Source organism: Tinamus guttatus, unplaced genomic scaffold, assembly GCF_059628265.1.
Source record: "Tinamus guttatus ecotype Peru unplaced genomic scaffold, ASM5962826v1 Tinamus_guttatus_pri_ptg000004l, whole genome shotgun sequence".
Classification (NCBI taxonomy): Eukaryota; Metazoa; Chordata; class Aves; order Tinamiformes; family Tinamidae; genus Tinamus; species Tinamus guttatus.
Window position 1 is genome coordinate 15,007,823 of NW_028288538.1, and position 24,055 is coordinate 15,031,877.

General features: G+C 39.9%; 1 protein-coding gene across 1 annotated transcript in view; it reads right to left on the minus strand.

The window, feature by feature from the left end:
• The window catches only part of TRPM1 (transient receptor potential cation channel subfamily M member 1), a 74,940-nt gene extending 56,951 nt beyond the window's left edge, over positions 1–17,989 (minus strand). Inside the window, exon 1 of the mRNA XM_088520624.1 lies at positions 17,893–17,989. Within this exon, the coding sequence (XP_088376750.1) occupies positions 17,893–17,895 (3 nt within the window). The 5' untranslated portion in view covers positions 17,896–17,989. The remainder of the gene's footprint in view (positions 1–17,892) is intronic.
• Positions 17,990–24,055: the final 6,066 nt, after the last annotated feature.

Below are 24,055 nucleotides of genomic sequence, written 5' to 3' on the forward strand. Positions count from 1 at the left end.
GTTGAAAGGCTCAGGCTAAGCTGGATGCTCTCTGGACATGTTCTCAGCAGTGTTTGACTTTGCTGATGTACAGTTCCATGAAGCTCTGATTACTACAGAATTACAGCTCACTGGCATAAAGCATTAGCAAGGGATTTCACTTTTTTTTTTTTTTTCTCCCTCCCCTCCCTCTTACCAGTCATTTGAAAAGGACACGGGAAAAAGAAACATCCTAAAACAAAGTGTGATATAGGAAATACATGCATGTTATTTAAAATGCTGCCAGAAACCTTTACTTTATTTTATCAGAATGCTCTTCCAGGCCTGCTAGTGAACAAATTTGTACTTTTTTTCTGAGTAAGAGAAAACATCATTGAAACAGTCAGGGCTTTGATTTCTTTTTTGAACAACAAAAAATATGCTTGATCCATGGCTATAAGTTGCAGGTTGAGGGAGTCCGTCAAAAAGAAAGTGAAGAGGATCAATATTTTCAAGCGCCAAAACGCAGACCAAACAAAACAGACATGGAATGCAAAGCAACAGCGAGGAGTTGATGAAAGTGCATTGTAATTCACTATGCTCTGCTGCGCAGCCAAACTGCAGAGACCAGACACCCCCTTCGCTTTTCCAAAAGAGGAAAGTGAGATCTGTAACGTTTCTCTTCAGAGCCGCTCCTCGTGAACAGTTTTAAATGACTAAGCCATTACGCCCTTGGCAGCATTTTCCATTCCATGCACCGCTTACTTTTAAAGGCTGCTAGAGCTACTGGTTTGCATTGATGCAGATGTCAAGAGTAGCACAGACTAGCTGGGGAACGAAGAATCAGTTGAATGCTGTAAGACGCTATTTGAATGTTCTAAAGAGAAAATAGAACAAAAATCACAGGACTGAAATGAGCAATATACTGTAATAAATTATCTGCCCATTGGTTTAGATAATTGCATTTTAAGGTGTTACCAAGCCAACCTTAAAAGAATTCTAGATGTTGATGACGGAATAAATTACTCATAAAGCATTGCGAAGTGGGTGATACGGCTAAGTGTTGATACTTTCTCTGAATTTTTACTTTGGAAACTGATGATGTTAAACTCCCTTCAGCAATATAAAGAGGATGTTTTTCTGCTTATAAAGCAGTTATTAAATACAGCTTACAAGTCAGTATCTTCTCATAAATTAACAACTGTGAAAAACAAGCAAATCAAACGTGAACCACAAGGAAATCCACCTCACTCTGTATGCTGAGCTGCCATGGGGGACATTAAGTTGGAGTAGCTCTGCGGGTGATAACGCATCGTGGCTTCCTGACCCATCTTCACCAACCATTTCCATAAGAATTTACCCAGCTTTCCAGCAGTTTGCCAGACTCACACATTTTGGGTCTATTGTCACTGCAGGACCCACAGTAGTTCATTTCTTTCTCAAGCAAAGTTCCTTGCATTACTAACTTCATCAATTTTCAGGTGATTTCCCTGCTCTGCCCCCCAGAAAAAAAAGCCACCAAGTTTGCTTTGACAACATTTTACATTCTCTTCTTTGGACACCATCCACTTAAGCTTCAAGCCAGGAACTGATGCAATAGTTGGTAACCTACAAGCAAACATCCATAAGCACCAACCCTATCTCACACTAACAATGGAAAAAAAAGAAGTTTTTTTTTTAAAAAAAAAAAATCTTTTTAAGTATCAGTAAAATAATCATTATGCTTCTAAGGAAGATGGGCTAGTTAAATCTCAATGCTCTGAATGCTGAATCCCCCAAATTTATATTAGTTACCAGTCCTTTTTTAAGTAAACATCAAAGCAAATTGTATATAATCCAGAAAAGCTCAGAACCTACTTTCACAAGTGATCATCTAAGCTTTGCAGACCAAAAACCCAAAAACCTTCAGACAGGAAGATTAGCTCTGTGCCCCACAGATGCTCTGAGGTTGCCAGAATAAACCAACAGATTCTCTCTATCTATTTTTTCTCACAATGTCCACGAGCAAGGAGACGCGGCCAAAAGGACTGGTATCCAGCCCGACAAAGACGTCTTTCTGCTGCTTCTCTGCTGAAAATGGGCCATTACAGAGAGTAGAGCTTCTGCTATTGCTTGGCTCTCCACAGTCAGTAATGCTACTTGCCACAGAAATCACAGCATCTATAAACGGCAACATAAAGGGAAATGTCACCAAGTACAGAAAAAAAGATAAACACAGCAAATATCAGTCTCTCATTACACATCGTAAACAAAATAAGAACACTAAATAGTGCTGTTCTACTTCTGAGGTTGAGCACAAGCTAATGATACATAGGGAAATATGTTGTCACAGCTCTGAAGTCCCCGGAGGTTTGCGACTACCACACAAAGGGCAACTCTGACAAGCCTTGTACTCAGACATGTCCAGACACAGATTAATGAACGTACGGAGGCCATGAGCTACACTAAGACCTTCGAATGACTAGACTGAGTGTCTTCAGTGGAGTAGAATTCATTAAGCAGACCAAAACAGAACTGGCAGAACAGGAAAGCAATGCCAAAATGGAAGATTTGTCTTGCATTATTGATTGAGGTTCAAGAAACCTGGAATTCAAGTTTAGCCTTTGCAGGATAAGTCTATCCTTTTTGGGTAGTAAAAGGGTAGCTCCACTGATACTTGTTGTATGCTCACAGCAAGCCACATATGTAGCTAAATGCTAAAATTGCCAATCCATTTTTTTAGGACGCTTATTATTTCCTTCAAATAAAAGGATTCAATCCTTAAGACAAGATTTTAACTAAAACAATATACCAAACAGAAAAAATCGAGTTTGTTGAGATACAAGGTTGGTAGAGAAAATAGAGTAATTTCTGTTAAATGGTATCCAGAAAAATAGATAATGACACTCTCCAAAAAACTGTTTTGTATTAGAAACAGTGACAGAATAATGTCATTTGTGACCTTCTTAAAAGTAAATGCATATTCCTCTCTCTATAAATGAATCCAAGCAGAAGCCAAGGATTCAAAACAAGTTACTTAAGCATAGTATTACTTAGTTTGCTTGAAATTTTCCATGGTGCATACATATTCACAAAGAAACCGTTTTAAGTCACCAGGTAATATACTTAGCATTTTAGTGGTTATTTGAGTATTGTATTTTTCATCAACTATCCAATCAGTTCAGTTCTTTAAAGTACAAAAATGCAGTCTTGCACAGGCTTTTCATGACCCCTCAGAGAACAACACGGGCTGAAGACGACTGCGGAACAGCGGAAACGGCTGCTGTGTTCACCGCAGAGCCGCTCGCACATAGAGCACTCATCATCTCAGCATGAGAGAGAGATGTGAGGGACTACGAGATATATGGACTCTGTATTAAAAGTGACATTAGGTTTCCTTTAGTGTAATTAACAGAGATTTTAATTGGTAGAGGATCTTAGCCACACAGCCTCTGACTCTGCCAGCACCTGCTCTGTTTAAGTGCAATCTATGACTAAAGAATTTGTAAAATAGGTCTGTCCACCAAGATTGTTCCCAGCAATTTCTACCATCAGCCTTAACAGTATTATCATGACTAAATGTTGGCATATCAAGGTGATGAGTTTGTGCTCTTTGACTGTTGAAGTGTAATTATTTGCTGACAGGGTAAAGTTGCTTCAGTACTTGAACCATCTTGTTTACAGGGATAACAAGATAATTCACATTTGATTCTTTACTAATTGACTTGACTAAGAGACACAGAGGGCTGAATTAGAAGTTACTGTGCTTAAGGAGATGTCCTATGAAATCAAATCCTTCCCTAAGCGAACCTTGAAACGACAGAAAATCGTTTTGGTATCTGCCAATATCATACCAGACCTAACAGTGACTGAACCAAACAGGATTTAGCAAAATTTGCAAGCATAAATAAAGCCATGAATGACCCTACAATTTTATAACTACAATGTTCTATGTTAAATGCTTTGTACTGCAAGTAATAGCATGCTTTATTTATTTTTTTACTCATTCTCAGTCTCACTTAAGTAAGCTGCTGTCACAAGGCTTCAGAGAAAAAGGATTTGCAAGTGCCAGGCTCAGCAGGGTCTGCTGGGTTCAGCTGGAATGGGCAGGCCAGCGGGCAAGCATCAGAGCTTGCCCTGGCTGGTAACAACCTGGCAAGAGGGGAAGAGGCAGATCCCCTTGCAACTATAGCGAGAAAAAAAAAAAAAAAAAAAAAAAAAAAAGACAAAGCAAAATAAGAAATCTCAGACCACCACACTTAGAAGTTTTATTATAAGATGCTCAGAAATGATGATAGAAGTATTAAACTTTCTAATCTGCAACTTCAGATGAAAGCCAAGCACAGAACACAGGTCCTGAGCTGGAATAAGCACACAACAGTTGGGCTCGCTACAGGAGCAGCACAGTAATTGAAGCCAGCTTTAAAAGCTGGAAGTTTCATTTTGTGAATTCCACATTTCAAGAAACCACAAGGATCATTTGCATTTTTGACTGATAGCTTAAAAACTAGCTTCATTTTTTAGTTAGATCCCTTAAACACAAACAACTCTTGTTATACTAAAACATTTATTTCAAATTCTTTTTTGCTAAAGAATCACTTGAGCACTGCCCATTTGCTCAGTCCCATTAACACACAACTTAGGGAAAGGTATTTTTACTACCAAACAAGACCAAATCCTCACAAAAGGGGAAGGCAGGCAGCAAATATTCATGTACAGAAGGACATTAAAAAAATAAAAGAAAATGTGCCAAATGCACTCAGCATGTGGAACATACCAGCTGCACCTCACTAATCCAGAGCTGATCCGTACGGAGAAGCACAAATCCACTCACCCGGCAGGCTGGGTGCCATTTTATTGCCAGGAATTGAAAACAAAATGGAATCAAATATCTACTCACAGTCCTGGCTAGTAACAATTTCATTGGGGTCTGATAAAACAATGAGACCTTAATGAAGGCTTTGATTCAACCACAGAGAATTAAACTGAATATCAGAAGTTTCCAGAAAAACATCTGATTACTATGGCCACATTTCTGTACGATGTACAGCCACGGCCCTAGACCCAGGTCCCCAGCTTCCTGACTGCCTCCACGCGAGCCGAGAACTGCACGTGTCACTAAGAGCCCCGGACGCTTCTTGGCGTGGCAAGAGCAGCGCTGAGCTAAGCTGCACCGTGCCCCCGTGCTCTGCCTGCACTGCTGGCAGCTCCAGGATGGCACCGAGAGCACTGTCCTTTCTGGCCTTCTCTCTGTGGTAGTATTCACTGCCAGCGGAGGCAGGTCAGAAACACGTATCTCCTACTCGCCAATAACTTCTGCTCAAATATTTTTCAGTATGAATTACACTGCATTCTGCAGTCTCTTGGGTGTAGTGCAGCTTTGGTACTAGTTTAGCACAACTCTGGCAAACAAAATCCTAACCACTATCAAAAGACTAAACGCATCACTGGTTGTTCTGCTGGTAAAATACTACTACCAGAAATGCACTTCCAGATAAACTGGAAAAAAAAAATACAAAAATCATCATATGTAAAATAATTATATGCATTGGGTCAAAGCTATACTAGATAGTATTGTAGGTAGGTTTTTTTTTTGTTGCTTTTTGTTTATGGCCCTTTGATCAATACATGAGCACTTGCAAACACCCAGGTTTAAAAAAAAAAAGCTTAATGCAGCTATTGCTTTCAAAGTTCAGTGATGATCAAATTGCCCTGGGATGGCTGGGTGCTTAAGAATCAATTGCTCTGGTAATTTAAAGATATGGCTTATTTATTAATATTAGATGGAAATTACACTGGACTATTCACCCAGGTCTTAGTGTATATCTAGAAAAAGACCTGTTTTCACTGTGTTGTTATAACCCGGGTGAGGGGGCAGATTTCAGTGTCTTGAAGACAGGACTGTTCATTGTCCTTGCTGGCTCGTGCATTAGCTGGTCCCTATTTTGGCTCACTCCTGGGGAAAACACGCACTTCAGCATAAAACCTCACAGGGAGGGCCTTTCTATTTAGCATAGCTCTATCTAGTGGCCGATTCATTCAAATGCACCTGGTAGTCAGGAGAACCAAAACATAACGCTTGATGAGACCCAAGGTCTCAGGAAAGTAATATTTTTATTTTGATCTACTTATATCCACCTTGCAAAGTCTGAAAACACATCTGGAAATACTGCACTACTAACTAAAGTCCTCTCTACATGTACACATGAACATGATTCCATTTATCTGGGAGAGGCTTAATGAAATACTGCACATTCAGACAGCAATTAAATGATCAATGCTCTAATAATTTTTGTTTTGCTAATATGTACATCATTTAAACTACAACAATCCTGCTGTACATCTCAGGACAGTAAATAAAAATAACAATGTGATAGCAATGCAACTGATGAAAATAGTCATGTCAGATGCATATGGCCAGCACCAAAATAAAATGTGTAATTTTAAACACTGCTTAAGGTTAAGTCCACAAAGTGGATCCATTAAATTAGCTTTGAATGTTATATAACTTTTTTTTTTCTAGAAAGCAAGACAAGCACCTCTCCTTTAGCAGCACTGAGACACACAAATGGAGGGTTTGCAGTAATGAGGTTTCATGCTGATGAGAAGAGTATGAAATATGAGAATATTTTACCTTATTCACATGAAAGTAACCTGAAATGCAAAACAGTGATCTGATCATTGTAAATATCTCCCTCTCCCACATTTACATTCCATGAAAATTTGTAATTTCTATTCTCTTTTCAGAAAAGAAATCCAAAATGGCACTCATCCTTACTGACTTGTGTTTGTGCTTACATTTAGGTATCTCTGCTGCACACTTTGCCTTTTCCCCATACTAACGCTTTCCTAGAGTAAAAGCCTAAGTTATAACAAAGAGATAACACAGTTCTCCCTCAGCGCTAAAAGAAATTATTTTACATCATTGTAACTGAAATTGAAGTGTTACAGGTGGGTGAATGCCAGAAATTACATTAGGGTTTTGAGTTTTTCTAACTACTAAGGCTTTAATGATCAAATTTATCTAGTCCATGGTCTGGAATAGGACACTAACGACTAGTGTAGAGGACAAGCCACTTTTAACACAGTGAGTCACTTCCCTGCACTGGAATAGGATACACAACCAGAACACTAAATCTCCATTTAAAGCTCCCAACCACTTCCTTCCCTGAGCATACAGGCAGGTCACGAGAGGTGAGACAAAGCGCCAAGAAGCAGAGCTAAGATCTCCCTGGTCACTGTGATCATGGCTCTGTGCAGGGGGAAAACAAGCAAGCAAACAAAAACTTCTAGGTGCAAGTAGTGCAACACGGAGCCTGGCCACCCTGGTCATGCCACAGCACTCGAGATTCACCAGGAGGAGACCCACAAGCAGCAACTGGTCAATGACAGCACTGCTATCTGAAACAAACGAAGTGCCCTGTCACTTGATGCCAAGCTCTTTCCAGAAAGTGTTTGTATTTCTCTGGAGAATTAACATTGTCAGAGATAAAAGGCTGAAAAATGGTATCCGGGACCTTCCTGAACAGCCAGACTTGTTAGTGTTTGGAAAAGATGTGTCATGAGGCCATTTTGTCCACAATCAACACTCACAGCTACTAACTTAGGAGAACACAGGGACTCACCACATTAACTCCTCAAGTCAGAACTAGGCATGATAAACAACCACCAAAGCTTCTATGTGCTCAAGGAACCAGAAGCATACGCAATTTGTAAGGAAGGCTCCACAAAAACACTGCAGCTAAATGAGAACCAAGAACTAAAGCAAAGTTCAATGACAAGATTAAAAGATTCTCAACTTGAGATACTGAATTCAAGAAATCTTACCCAAACAAAAGCCTGTTTCCCAAACGAAGCAGCTCAGGCTGGCTGCCATGCTTTCCCACAACTTGTCCTTAGGCTGCCAAAGTGCTCGGTGCAGGACCCTGTGCACACTAGAAGTCAATGGTATCGTTTCACATTAACCCCCTCCCCTGAAGTCTGTGAAATACCCTGATATACCAAATACCTCTGGCTCAGAAAGCCCCGCTTCGAGGATCACTAGACAGGAGAGAGCTCGGAGCGGGACTCACTGCATCCTCAGCCTGCTCCTACGGCATTCCCCAGACTGCGCTATTACAGCACTGGGTAAGGCAGACCCTGGCCTGACCCAGCACAGCTGCTCTTATTCTCACATGTTCTCGTGCTTACCTAGGATATAAGAGGACATAAAATGGAAAAAGCTTGTCAACCTGTGAGCAATATGCCCCATTCCCACCTGGCATTTTAGATCTTTAATTCTCTGAGCAAATTTGTGTCCATAATTGAAAAATATCTTCGGGAATCAAACTTCAGTAAAACCTAGTTACAATGCTAAGCGATTAGGATGTAATTTCAAAAGAGCATACCCTGGGCTATGAGCACTGATCCAGCTAATCACATGCTGATTAAATCTTTTTATGAGCTTTGGAATTTACCCTTTGCTCTTCAGTTCCAAACAGACCAAAGATTTCATTTTTATACAAACATAACATAAAAAACCCTACCAAAAATGTAACACTGGAAAAAGATACTACTACCTAACGTGGCCTCCAAGGCAAAGATCTAATACATTTCTAAATGAACGAAAACAGAAGTAAATGATTTATTGCTGAATTATATTAGCAATAAACCTGACACTGTGCATCAGAATCAAGAGAGAAGGAACCTCTGCCCCACATCCCAGTCAGTGGTAGCTGAACTAACTTACTTCACCTCTTTCTGTGAAGAATGTTTCTAAGGCATGACCTAGGACAGAAAGATTGGGTGGAGAGAAATCAAAAACAGCTATGAACTCTGGAAAATAAAGAAGGAAAAACATTTAACTTAATACCTATTCTATGAAAAAAATACAAATGGTACATTCAGTAGAGCTTAGTGGCCCCTGCTTGCTTTCCCTGGCAAAGGTTTAAGCCATACAGCTATTAATCACATGAAAGCAGATATTAAAGGAATATTAATCCATACCAGCTGTTACATCTTTTACTCTGCTATTATTAGAGATTAATCTTTATACAACAAGGCTGCCTTTACATGTCATTTCCAAGAGGACATCATACAAGCTGATATTGTTTTACAACACGTGCATTAAGGAACATAAAGTAGGAGATAATGACTACACAGTAAAGTTACATTCATCCTCATCCTTCCTATCTAAGGCACTTAAGTTTAGAAGAAACACTATCTCTGCAGTCAGTTAATTAGTTGTTCTTTATTGTCACTGTAGAAAAAATGCTTTTATAGCATTGCTATTTACTTAAAAAGAAAAAATACATTATTTTAGTATTCTCTTATGGAAAGCTCAAGGCCATGTAATTTGCTGCATCTAGCAGCACAGAATGAATCCAATTAAAACATTTCATGTGATCTAATTTATGGACTGCAGTGAAGAATATTTAGGACTGCAAGAGCATTTTTAACAAAACAATCAACCCTGTGAGCATAGTATGCCCTAATACAGTATTAAAACCCTGCTGGTGAACCAGGTTTACACAGAAGTAACAGCTTTTACTGCTGGACATATTTCATAGCTCAGTGAACATTCAAACCCTTGAGAAAGTTCTGTTGGATCACTTGTTGATGAAATGTTAATCAAAAATATAAAAACTATTATATTGTTCTGTAAAAGTGGAATTACTGGCAAAAAAAAAGGCCAGCAATATCCATTAAAGACTATGAGACTACCATTAGAAATAAGCTTCTAATCAGTTTCTTGAGTTTTGGATGAGACTGAAAGTGCTATGGGCAATACAAGCTACACTAGGGAAATGAGTTGTCATAGTTACAGAAAATCTCTCTGTATCTGCACTCTCTATATCTGCAGTTTCCTCATTTTGTTAAAGGTAATGCAGAATCTGCTTCTTCTCTAATTATATGACAATTGTTCATCAGGGAACCTTTGGTTTTTTACTCTTTTGGACTTCTAATCTTTCTAACCGATGACATAAGCATTAATTTTACAGGACAACGTAAATTGTGCAGAAGCTCTTTAGCCCAGGATTTCATGATGTACTGTTCTCGCACTCTTTGCGCACAACCTTTGGGGCCGCTGCCCTTTCATATTCCCTAATTTCCAAGGGTTCCTCAGAATGTCCCTGAACTTTCCTGGGAAACCTGCTCGGTTGCAACATGTCAGCTGCCTCTTCCACAACCCTCCCTGAACCTGGCTCTGCTCTGACAGGCTGCCACATACAGCGGCCTTTCAGGTCTCTGCTATCTAAGTCCTTTCCTGGCCCAGTTACAGAGCTGTGCTACATTCAAAGGCTGAAATTAAAAAGTCCCAGAAAGGTTCTACTGAGTGATGGCTGGAACTGGGCATAATTAGAGGTGGAGAGCAGCAAGTACCCTGACCTACTACATACTTCACTACAACATCAACTTACCTCCTGTCACTACTTGAGACATGAAGCGAAACTCCTCTAGTGGAATTGCTTTTCCTTGTTTTACCCATACTAAATTTCATATGAAAGCAAAGAGATAGGCATGTAAGTGGTATCAGGTAAATGTACATCCAGTGATGGAGCTTAGCCACATTAGAGGAGGAATACTTGGAGCTGAGAAATGGGCAGTGAGGCACAGCTCTGATTCAGAGGCATCTGAATTCACCATCTGACATGAGTGCATTTAAACAGCTAGCAAGAACATGATCAAATTGTTGAGAAATAAACATGACTGTAATTCACAGATAGATTCTGACATTTGGTAGCCCTTTTATGAATTCTGAGAAAAGGTTTTGTTCTCATCCATTCAAGTACCAGTCTTAGTTCCCCCTTAATCACAGGGACAAGTTTGTTAGGGAACATTTCAAAAATATCCTCCCCTAAAACTGAAGATTCTGCTCATGTGCAATATTAAAGAGGACATTTCTCCCCTGCTCCCTTTTGCAGCTTCTCCCTTATCTAACACTAGAGAAAGTTCATACTAAAGCCATGCTTTCGCTGATACAGCTAACACAAGGAACATCACAGGAACAATTCCTATTACTCCTGCCATTGCAATCTGCCAACCTATATTAGCCCAACAATTTGAGCTGGACAGAAACTCTCCCTCTTGCCCTAACCTCCTGCAATAGGTTATTAAGACATCGTATTTCCGAGTAGTCCCTCTGTACAAAGAATTTACTTGTTGCTTAAATTCAGAAAGGGGTAGAAGTTAATAGATACATGCATGATTGCTATGAGTTGGACACGAGGCCAAGTCTACAGAGAGATTTGCAACTCATAATACACTTATTCAGCTGGAAAGACTGCACTTGCTGTAAACCTGTAAGCTGTGGGTCTCATGCAGTGTTTGCACATGCAGATGCTCTATGATATATGCATCCTCCTTATAAAGTAACAGCTACAATTTGAAGTATTTACCAAAATATTTTGGGTTCAAACACACTGACGAATGCCAATAAACTCTAGCAAAACTTATCACATTCGCACTGAAGAAGCCATGACGCTATTTCTGACTTTTGAGGAACAGTGGGTGTACACAGGGAGCATTTTACTCAGAGGTGCATGAGCTACTCAGCTACTCAGTGCAGGAAACGTTATCTGTGGTTCCAGGCTGACACCTGATCTTGAACTGGGAGCTTGTGCCCGGTGGCAGCCTCCACACCATGACAGGGATCACACAGCCCCTGCCGTCTGCGCTCACCATCTGCTGCTCGAGGGTGGATGAGGAGCTGCCTCGTGGAGAGGGCTGCCCACAGCCTTGCTGCGCCGCGGGACTCGTACCTGCAACACACACTTGGCTCTTGGCCAGCAACTTCTGACAATCCTGACAGAAAACTGACTCCTAAAAACCACGTCTTACTATGTCTTACTTGAGAAATTTACAGGACACCAAGAAAAGTGTCGTGGATTCTCCTGCAACAAGCATTTAATTTGCCCTGTATTTCAAATCTATAAATCCTCTACTGTATTGATACTCTTTATGTGGATGGTATGTCACAGCAAAAAAAAAAAAAAAAAAAAAAAAAAAAAAAAAAAACCTTATAATTGACTTGGCCAATTGCACATCCAATTGCACATTGCTGAGAGGGTTAAGGGATTTGTTTCCAACTCCTTTGTCATCAACCGCTACTGTCTAAGAACTCTCTAATTATTGCAGAAGGTTTTCGCAACGCTTTTGCCTAGCTTATCGAAGGACGTTAAGATACCAAACCAACATGGAACTGATTCTGTGTTGACTCGGTGAGGCATGTGAAATAAATCATAAGATTAAAAGCTGTAACCAACATAAAGGGATTTTATACTAAGGTTTTCATTAACAATGAGACAAATTAAAACAGTAATTTACTTAAAGTGGAAACCAAAATAATCTTTCTGTCTAAATTCTGGGTTTTAAATCCAAGAGAGCGCACCATCTCACCCCTCATTTCTCCAGTTTGTTAGGTCATTTGCAAAATATATGACAAACTATTTGCCTTAGTCTGAAGGTCCAAGAGTCCTTGCGTCTTTGAAACCCCTGTAAGAGTTTCTAATAGATCATTGAAGAATATTGTATTTCTTAAAAATATTTTAAAAGATACTTTCTATAATAGTGCTGTTGAGATTTTCAAAATTATCTAATGTATTTAAATACAAATATTAATTTTTTCTTTAATCATCTCGACATTTCTGGTATTTCGTGTACCACATTTGATAGCCACACTGTGAGCAATAAAGCATGTACAATAAAATTATCTCAACTGAAGTTTTAACCTGAGCATCTAGAAGGCCACTTTGTATATCCTTCTATACAAAACTGCACAGCACTCAAGGTGAATTTTTCATTCAAAATCTGTATGTTTAGCTACGTCACAGCTTGAACCATTTCCTATCTAGGTTTTACCAACATATTCCAAAAGTACTAAATCCTTGAAAGACACATGCACTCACACAGTTTCAAGCCCTGTTTCCAACTGTATGAGCTCTATCACTAACAAAAGGTTATATTTAATGCAAAACAAACTCCCAAACTACACTTAGATTTCTTGCCTTGAGAAATCCAGGCTCTCAGGTGAAATCACTTCTGCTTCCCCCTATGCAGCCAGGGCACGTGCCAACAGCTATTTAAGCAGAATGTACCACTGAGTAGAAGTACCACTTCCAGCTTACTGTATATGCTGCAATTTAAATTCCATAAATTCCATAAACTATCTTTTATCAACTCTGGAAATAATATTTTTCTCACGAAAGGTACGACTTGCGTTTCTAAAATGAACATTAATGCAAAAAAATAGACAGTCACTAAAAGAATTAGGAAGACAAGTAAGCTACAAAGGAAATGTCAGCTCTTAAAACAAATTATCTCAGATCATAAATTGAACTTCATCATGAAAAACAAAATCTGCATTGTGTTCTTTCTACCTTCAGTTGACTAGACTTGTCCTGGGTGATTAGTGGAACCAGATTAGACAATTTTCATCTAGGTTTATTATTCTGACTCTATTCCAATCAGGGAATAAAATTCTGTGTGCTTTGCAATTCAAGATAGGCTTGGGGATATTAAAACAACAACAACAGGCTTACTGCACCTGGGGCACTATGCATGCATTATGGATTTCCTATTCCAATTTTTCACGTTTAAGTTAACCTGGATATTAAAAAAAGGCATTTTAAAGGAAAAGCAATTCTCTAGCACTTCCTTCCTACGTTGTTCTCTGTATTAGTCAATAAATACTGCTAATATTATCAGTCAATTACTGTTAGCTTTGAAAAGCCAATTGGATGATGAAGCAAGCCATATGCAGCTGTTCTGGAGAGTGACAGCTTTCCTGGGTGACAGTCTGGCTTTTCTCTCTGCTCAGACACAGCCATGGGGCATCTTAAGAAGAAACAGTGCAAGTCAAGTTGCACGAAGTAACGCTGCTGTGAAGTATTATTTGACATTCTGATATCCTCTGTTCTTTTTATAGCTATAAGCAGAGAACAGAGCCCCAGGCAAGTGCTTCAGTCTCCTGTTTTTCTTCTTAGTGTTCTGACTACAGATCTTGGCACAAGGACTGCAGATCTTGTTTCTTCTTCTAGCACACCCCAGCTGCACTATGGCCCGTAATGCTGGTAGCACATGCAACTACATCATCTCTCTAGTAGAGAAAAAGGCCAGGGTGCTAGCTACTATCAAAATTAAAAACAACAAAACAAAACAAAAAACACCTTATATGATTTTACCAGTGCTTACAGTTTGCTTGCTGATGGCCATGATCATTAATCTCTGCTGAGGTTCTTTACTAGAACATGAGTCTCTAGCACTGTAAGCACCACCAGAAATTAGAAATAAGAGGTTGAAGGCTGGCGGGGAAGGTATTTCTCATTATTTGAATGGAGTCAGACTAAAAAAAAAGGTCAGTAGAACTGGAATCTAAGTAATTCTGAGCTCAGCTTAGTCCATATTTGCTCCAAATGAATTCATTAATTTTAAATTCCTAATATGCACCTTCTATTTTCAAATGACATTAACAGAGTGAGGTTGGCATGAGGTGATTCCTTTATGATGGCTTTACCTCCCTCTGAATTTTAATTTATATGTTGCACAGCACATGACCTAACCACAAAAATAATTTCTGGTAGACTATGGCTGCTTGAGTGTCCAGTGAATCACAACAAAATTCTTTAAACATCCTATCAATCTTCTCATTGCTTGCATCTGAATTTGGCATGAACACTAAGTATAATTAGTCATCAAAATACGATTTTCACTATAGATAGAAATCATTATAATCTAACTCTGGTGATATTTATTCCCAAGACCCTTAAGACACAGAGTACACCTGGAAGAACTCTCATAATGGAAATAAGATTCACTGCCAGAACCATTGCACATGACAGGTACCTTTGAGACTTACAGGACAACAGAGGGAGAGAATCATTCTTACTTATAATCATATCAGCTGTTAAAAATACAAAGCCAACCATTTCCATTGATCATACCAGTTGGGTGATTGCAGACTTACCCTTTGTGATCCAGATGCTGAGCCCTTAAATGAGGTACGTTTGAAGGAGCCACTCATCCTCCGTAAGGAACCTGTGAATTTTCCTCCTCTTCCTTTCTTAATCCCCTGGCCCTTCCCCTCCATAAGGGATCTAGCACCTCACCACCACAGAAAACTCTTATTTTTATCATACAGCCTGAGCAGCTTCTACTGAAGCCAACAATCTTTTAGTTACAGCTTAAATAAATAAAAAGGAGACAGACTGATGCATAAAACAAAATCGAAGGCAAGTATACGAGACTTCTGTTCTGATGTGCACCCTGTCACAAGTATTACCAGCCAGCTAGACAAGTAGAAAAACAAGGCAATACACTGATACAAACTGCTGTCCCCCTCCCTCTTCTCCATCGACTCTATAATCAGGCTTAATGCACACAGCTTTTGCAAGCTATGGTTTTTAATGGACAGAGATTTAATAAATGGTGATTGAAGGTAAATCTACTTTAGAAGCAGCAGCCTGAAAGGTTTTTATTCGTGCAAAGCACAGGGCGGTCAGATGGAAATTATTCTGGTATCAGTAGAAAGGCACATGAAAAGAGCAGATGGTCCTCAGCAGACTAGGGGCTAGAGGCTTGCTGGAAAGTTGAAGGGTCGCTGCTCGCGGAGAGCAGGGATCAGCGTTTCAGAGAGTAGCAGCACACAGGATGACTTGCAAGTTTGGTCCTAAGCTAGAAACAGCAGTTAGGGCAAATCAAAGTATGCTCTGTATTATCTTCATGAATTCTCCCAATCATCCCAATTCATCCTTTTTGTACCATTCTGCCTCAATATACAGAGTGAAAGCAGAAGGAGACAGAAGGGAATAAACAAAAATTAAGAAAGAGACCAGGTGCCTGAGAAGGACAATGATTTTGTTTTTGACTAGAAAATATTAGCCAGAAGAAGGTTAAGATTAGGCTAAGAACAAAAACTGAATGCATTGTGCTTGGTGCTACATAAATGCAGGTCTAAAAGCACTTAACTTCAAAACAGTCATAATTAGTTAGGTTTTTCTACCATAACATCCAGAGAAGCAAGCTGGCAAGCAAATCCATTTGCACCTTCAAAAGGAATTTTCCTGCTTAAGGTCATGAATGTACACCAGGACCTTGTGAAGTCACTGCGGGGCTGTGAGTTATCTATTACTTCAAATCCTTCCCATCTTTTACTGTTACCTGAAGATAAACCCGCTACCCTCTGAAACTGGAAACAAAGGAATTGTCAAAATCACTCTTCGACATGACTTAATCCTATTTATCTTTTATGCGCTCCTTTTGCAAGTTGGCTAACTTCAGAGGACTAGTTTAAGCATTTAATGTATTTTTAACTCTTAAAAAACCCAACCACCTCCTATCTCTTTTTGTGCCACTGTAGTACATACTAAAATACTGCAGGAAATGAGCCTATGTTTTAATGGTTTTGCACAATAACCTCAGAAACATGTAACAAAGAGCCAACTGGAGAACACTTTGTTAAAGGAAAGGAGCAAAACATTTCCTGGTACAGATGAAATGCTTTGCTTTCCAAATCAGATAATCTTGCAGCAGTAGATTCAGTTTTGAAAGAACTATAAGAAAACAAAACTATAAACACACGCTCGTTCTGGAGCCTCCTGTACCTCTTCAAGCAACAATAACAAAGTGTTTGGTGTTAACAGTTTGAAGAACTACTACTGTCTGCTTGCTCAGGCTTCTTAGGGTGTCAGAGGAGCGCTGCGACGGCGCTTCCCCCATTACTCACACAGGGCGTTTTGCAGCCCTGGCCACCTCCACACCCCTACGCGTTCACCGATGGTGACGCAGGCCGATCAAAGCCATAGCACATGACTTGTGTCATGAACCGAAAGCTATGAAATAACTGCTAGGTCTCATTACCAGGAAAAGCAAAAACAAATGTCCCACAGCACCACAGACCCTTTCAACCTCAACCATTCTGTGAGTCTGAAAATCTAATATCTTTAGGGGGGGAAAAAAAAAAAATCACCATTTCCCACTCCCGCCCCCTAATTGTAGAGTGAGCCTTCTTACTAAAAACTAAGGATTTAGGTTTACTTTTTTTTTGGGGGGGCCTCTCCATTTTTGCTGCACAAAAGAACAAAGAAGAAAGGGAGAAAAAGAAAAAAGGGAGGGAGAATCTAATGACAAAAAATACTATATTTATCAATATAACTACCAGAGCAGGTGGTGATAATAATGATAATGCTCCAGAGCAGAGTAGTACAACAGTACCAAGTCAGAAAGACGTTGAGGTTCAGACACACAAACAACTAGTTTTATAATAAGTTCTACTACAGCTGGTGCTTGAAGCACTCAATGCAGGTGCCATTTCGTTTTAGAACCAGTAGTTGTAGCAAGAGCTACGGTTGAATACTTGCTGACATTAGGTACAGAATACAGAACTGTTTTTTCACATTACACCCTGCATTATAATTTCTGGTCTTACTAGTAACCTCAGGAAGACCTGAAGGATGGATGATTTCCAGGAGATATGAAGTTACAGAGGAAAATCAAAATTAAATGAACCAAGGAAAAGAATCCAAAGCTATGCATCCCTAAGCACAAAGCACAGAGGTTTCACATTTTCAGGTTCTGAAGAAAACAACACACTTTATAAAACCATGTGCTCTTTTTCCTTGGAAGTACAATATTTTTCCAGGCAAAGTACCTTTGTTATTTGCAAAAAGCTTTAGAATTTTGCAATACAGAGCTTGACATCTTCCTTCGCTCTGAGCAGCTGCAACTCAAGCCACAAAGAGCTTTTGGGGAACCGAACCCTGCATTGACAGAACTCTATTTAAAATGTGCTCAGGGAAATTGATAACAGGAGCACCATGCTTTCAGTTCCCTTTGACAGCTTACACTACAGCTCTACACTTTGACACATTACCCCTCTTACAGCTTTTAGCCATTACATACTTCGACAACTCCTCTTTCTTTTGTTTCTTTCCCTAAAAGGATGCACAGAAAGGACATTGCTCAGTGCTGATGACCTACCATGGGAATGAGCACAGTGTAGGTTGCTGGGCACCAATGTCTGCTAGGTTTTTGCTGAAGAAAGTTGGAGTCCTTTTCTGTAAACTACATATTCTCAAGGCAATGCTGTATCAACCTAGGGAAAAAAGCAGATTTGGATTAAAATTGTCACAATTTACATAACAGAACTCAGTATATAATTGACTTGTGACATCCATAGAAAAGAAAATCCATTTAGGTTCAGGCTTAACACTTAAAAAGCTAAGAGGAAGGCTGTAGACTACTTCATGGTATTTTTCCTTCAGCTTTTTCTGATTATCCCTCTCAAGAGTCCTCTTATTTAGCAACCATCTCTCTCCTCCTTTTGCAAAGAGAAAGCCAATTTAGTGTCAAATTAAGTGGATTATGGGACAGAGATAGAATAGAAAAGGTCAAGGGGCTGGCCTCTTTCCAGTGGTGGCCACCGACAGAACTAGAGGAAACAGCCACAAACTGAAACAACAGAAGTTCCACAGGAACTTAAGGAAAAATTTATTAGCAGTGAGGGTGACAGAGCGCTGGAACAGGCTGCCCAGAGAGTCTCCTTCTCTGGAGATCTTCCAAACCCCCTTGGACGCAGTCCTGTGCCACGTGCTCTAGGTGACCCTGCGTGTGCAGGGGGGTTGGACTAGATGACCTCTAGAGGTCCCTTCCAACCTTAAACATCCTATGATTCTATGATTACCTCTGCTTATGTCAGTGAGCCAATGAATTGGTACTTGCATTGCCAACTAATTGCTCACATATTGGAAATAGTCAAAATACTAAATTTAAACAACAAAACTCATTTCAGTAACCTCACTTTCAAAATCTGCCTACTGAGCATGACCTGGAGGCTTTTAGCAGTTTTCTTTGTCATCCTGCCCTCCAAGACAAAGTCAGCTTCTCTAAATTCATAGAATCACAGAAAAACACAGGTTGGAACAACTTTTGGAGTCCACCCATTCCAACCCTCCACTCAAAGCACAGCTAACTTCAAAGGGAGGTCAGGTTGTTCAGGGCTTTGTCCTGATGAATGCTAAAAATCTCTAAGGAGAGAGACTCCAGTTTCTCCGGCCAGGCTGCTCCAGTGTTTAATGATTCCCATTGTGAGGAATATTGTCCTTACATGCACCTAAACCTTCTCAGCCACCATCTTTTCTCTATGCACTTTTGATAAGAGTCTTACTATCTTCCCTATAAAACACTTTTTTTTAGTGGTAAAGACTGAAACTAGATTCATGCTCAGCCTTCCCCTCTTCAGAGGGGGCAAAGGTACCTTTTACAGCCTCTGCCTGTAGATCAGCTGCTCCCACACCCTCATTATCCTAATGCCCCCCTGCTGAACACTCTCTAGTTTTTCTGTCTCTCCTCTGTACTGGGGGCCCCAAAATAGATCACCATACTCCAGATACCGTGTCACGAGTACTAAGCAGAGGAGAGAAACCATTTCCTTCTCGCTAATGCACCAAGGGCAGTTTCACCCTTACAAGGGCTCCCCGCCGACTCATCTTCGCCTTGCCATTCACCAGGGCCCCATGTGCTCTTCTGACGAGCAGCCCCAGCCTGCACTGACACACGGGCTCTGCATCTCAGTTAAATTTATCAAGCTTGATGTGCTATGTTCACAGGCTACATGTTTTCAAACAGTAGCACAATTGCCTCCAGTTAACATAAGTGGCCAAGAGCTCATTTTTAATCTAATTTAAAAAGCTGAATGAGCTCTTTGATTTCTTTTCTTGGTTTTAGTACCCAAGATTTTAGTATGTATTCTTATAGCACTTTTCATCTCAAGACTCAAATAGCTAACAACGTTAGGCTAAACTTCAACACCCTTAGAAGCAAGGAGGCATTCTCATACGTGTAACAAATAAAGTAAGGGAGCAATTGATGCTCAAAGAAGCTGAATTACTTGTTTACATCCATGTGATACAAAAAGCAGAGGGCCTCCAGACCAACATTCTGTGTCTCTGTGTGTGTGCATACACGTGCAGCACTGATGGCAGTGTTGATTAGCAGGGAAAAAAAAAAAAAAAACTACAGGGCAGCTCCCAGCTTTGTGCTGGATCACGTATTTCCTCATCCCTTAATTACACATGTATTGCTAATGGCAAATGGAGACCACATTTGAGATAAGGATTAGATAACACCTGCCATAAAAAGGCCCATACTTTGCACATCAGAATCATTTTTATCTGGGCTCTTTCTTCATAAACATTATCCCACCTAACGAGTAACAGAAAGCTAATCCAGCATTTTACAGTTGAGGACTGGTATAGTTGGTTCAAGTTCAAATATTGATAAGGAACACACTAATTCTGATTGCTCAGCTCAACAGCTCCTGCCCCAATTCCATGAAATCCTGAACCAGCAACTCCTACAAAAGCAAATGAGAGCTGCAGCACTTAATTCAGATTCTTGTTGCCTCAAATGACTTTTCAAAACAGAAGCAGATAAAGGCCCCTAAGCAGCACGTAAGGCTTATTTTCGCTCAGTGTGCATTTGTGAGGAACTGGACCTCAGGTAATAGGTATTTTTGAAAATCAAGGCCTAGATAACTTGCTGCATGCCAGTGCCTCATGTACGGTAATTTACTCCTTATGCAAAGGCTCTACTAATAGTATGAGAGAGCTAGTAAAATATTATTTCTGTTCTAGAAAAGGGCAAACTGAAAACAGGACAGTGCCCCCTCCTCCCCACTGCATCACATGTTTGAGGTCTAAAAATATCTTTATGACAAAGATAAAGAAAAAAGGCTATTGTATATACATTAAACTGCACAACTGTTTTAGTGACACTGAAACTGAGCAAGTAAAGCCTTATAACAACAGTGCTCTGGTTCAGTTTGAATGCTGAACATAGATGTTAAATCACCACAGATAATTTACTAACCTACACAGGCCTTTACTTGTCATAAATCCCTATTTTACTCTGTGCAAAACCTGAAAAAAAATAAAATAAAATAAAGATGCTATATTATTTTGGTTTTATTTTTTAGAAGGACAACTTTCCATCACTCTGGGCTTTTAGACACTCTGATGAATTATAATTTACTTCGATACTTTAATAAATTTAAAATTAAATGTATGGTTCAAATTGTTTTGTGAGTAAAATAAGGGGAAAAGATAACCTGAAATTCTTTATGTATAATCTACTTGCAGCTTCAACTTTTCTATGAAGAATACATATTTATATGTACAGAACAATATCTATTTATATAAATAGATAGCGAAATGGAATAGTGGAAAGAAACCCACTCTCCACAACCCTTCTGCAATCAGTTGCTGCTGAATTTGCCTGTTAACAGCTCCTATTGTTCCACGCTAAACAGGAAATATTAGCGTCATTACTGCTGCAAAGAACTAAAGCCAGAAGGAAGCGCCAAGAATCCACGGCCTTGCGCGGATGGGAAGGCCACGGGGGTCCCGTGCCTGTGTGCAGGGCAGGGCTGCTCTCGGCAGCAGGGCCGCTGCTCGGGGCCCTCCTTCCAAGCATGGTTCATGTCAGGAGACCAGACTATCACACACCAGAGCCACACGCATCAATTAGCCACGGCTGCACAATTTTAAACCCAAAAGGTGTTTTGATAGAGACTTGAATGAGCGAAGAATTTCACGGCAAAAGCACTAGAGTTTCGTTTTTCCTTTAAACTAAACAAAAATATCACAAACTTGTTACATGCCTTTTTCAGCTCTGAAACAAAGTAGTTTATTTCTGCTTCAAGACAGGATGTAGAACTGGTGACAAAACCTTCCTCCCTACATAGGTAAACAAGGGAGATTGGAGCAGCAGGTGAGCTGGAAATGAGCTAACGTTAAACACATTAAATAACAAAGCCAGGCTTCCAACTGTGCTCCATTGCTGCCAAGATGGACCAGGCAACAGCAATTCATTTCTGTCCCCCAAAGAAGCTATCAGTTCTACTAACTTCCACTTCCATATATTTGATCTCTCATTTGCAGTGTTGTGACTTTCACTTTGAAATGTCAAATGTCTGACAGTGCCATTTTTCTTCAGCACTTTCAAAGGTAAATATTTACTACCTCCATCATTTACTGACTCTTATCTCAAATAATGCTTTGTATTTTTAGTATCACCAGCTCCATCTGGTGGATATTCTCCAGAACATAGTTTCTTGCAAGACAAGAACGGCATTTAATTCAATTTGCATTACATTACCCTGTGAGAAAGGTCAGAGATCTGCTGAAATATCTGTATCTACAAAAATTTGTCACGGAAGGTGGTTTTTAAACACTCCCTAATAATCATCATTTAATTGGTCGGTATCCTACATTATCATGGCTCCAATCGGGAAAATTGCTTTTTAAATAAGAAAAGTAAATAACTAATCCACATTTATGCATTTTAATAATAACGGAAAGTGTGACCTAGAGAAGACCTGGAAATGTGTAAATCATTTGGATAAGAGGAGGACAAGACAATATGAAACTTGGAGCAGTTGCAAAACAGAATAAACATGAGGTGCAGAACAGTTTTCCAAGCAGCTGGAAACCAGGTAATCTCTTTCTGGCTCTATCCCTGAACTTCTGTGGGACCATGTGCAAGTCATCTTACATCTTATTGCCTCAGATTCTCTGTCTGAACAAAAGAAGTAATCATATAAATCTATGCAAAGACTTTAAATTCAATGGTATCTGTAAAATCCTTTGGAGTCCTTAGATAGAAGCAAGCATGAGTAGCATTTGTGAATTACTTCACCAAACATTTTCACAAGAACATCTTCAATTTATTGACAAGTCCACAGATCTTCACATCAGTAAATATTGAGTTCAAAAATTTTGGTAAATGTTTGACTCTTGCATTGTTATGCACTTAATATTTTCAAAGTATTTGCCAACATTAATGAAACTTTCCAAAAGAAAGGAAGCAGTGTTCACTAAAAAGGATTAGCAAGACATCTTATTTTCAGAGATGATATATTATCAGAGTAGGAAAACTAAAAGATGAATTAACATACAATAGTTTTGTTCACACTCCTCTCCAATGGGGACTTAGAAGTCCCTGTATTTCTGCTGAGCTTTCCTGTCACTGATTGCACAGCCAGGTAGAACAGCTCTGTAAGCTATTGCAGCCCAGTGAGCAATAAATCAACACCTCCTGGATGGCCTCCTCTGGCAGAGCTGAGCACCTCTCAGGGCATCACTGCTCCCTATCTATTCTCATTGTTAAAGTCACCGAGTCCTGTGACATTCCAGCAAGTTTCAACGTCACATAGGATGTTTTACAATTATTGTGTTTTGCCTTTTGCTGACACAAGCTTGTTAGGAAAGAAATGTGCCTCAAAGAAGTGGAACCTAATTAAATGGAGATTTTAAGAAGCGATTTAGGAGGAGAAGCCATTTAGGAGGAAAATCCATTGCTCTCATCTGCCTGCCAAGTACTAGACAAAAAACACAACTGTGCTTTTTACTGTCAGTCTATGTCGAATAGGGAAAAATCGGCGAGGTTTTACTTGATTCCCTAGGAAGGGCCAAAGGAGTTGCGAGAGCAAGACGGTGCCATGCGCTCTCGCTAAGGGCTGTCAGAAGCACCTCTCATCCTTCTCAGTCACTGTCACCTACTGAGTGGGACATTAGACATAGCCCGAGCCCAATCCCAGAGGTGCCACGTTAATCACTAGAAGTGAAGCACTTGGTCATGGCAGATCACTGCCCTGCAGGCAAGCACGAGTGCCAGCAGGCCCCAGGGCACAGGGCTCTCACCAACCAGGAGATAAAGAAAGTGCCACTCACCTACTTCCCGGGTCTCGGTGCAGAAACCACCAGCAAGAATTCCTGCCCTTCCCAGCTTCTTCAGTTACAGGGCCTCCATTTCTGGTAGGAACATTTATTGCAGCAATACATTCCAGCTCCTCAACTCATTTCACACAGGCCTCCAGAGATCGAGCAGATGATAGTGCATTTCCTTGGCTACTCCCTAAAAATTTCAAAAAAATAACATTGATAACAGGATATATGGAGGGATGGCAGGAGAAAATCTTTCTTGTCTTTTTATCTTCCTGTTTCACAGAATCCTCACTTCTTTGTTGTTCAAGACCATGTAAATCACTCCCCTGTCTCTCTCCCAGCTACAAAGTCTCAGATACCAATCCAAGCAAAAACCGTTCCAAATCATACTCGCTGGAGTCAAAAGAGCAAAGTGAGTC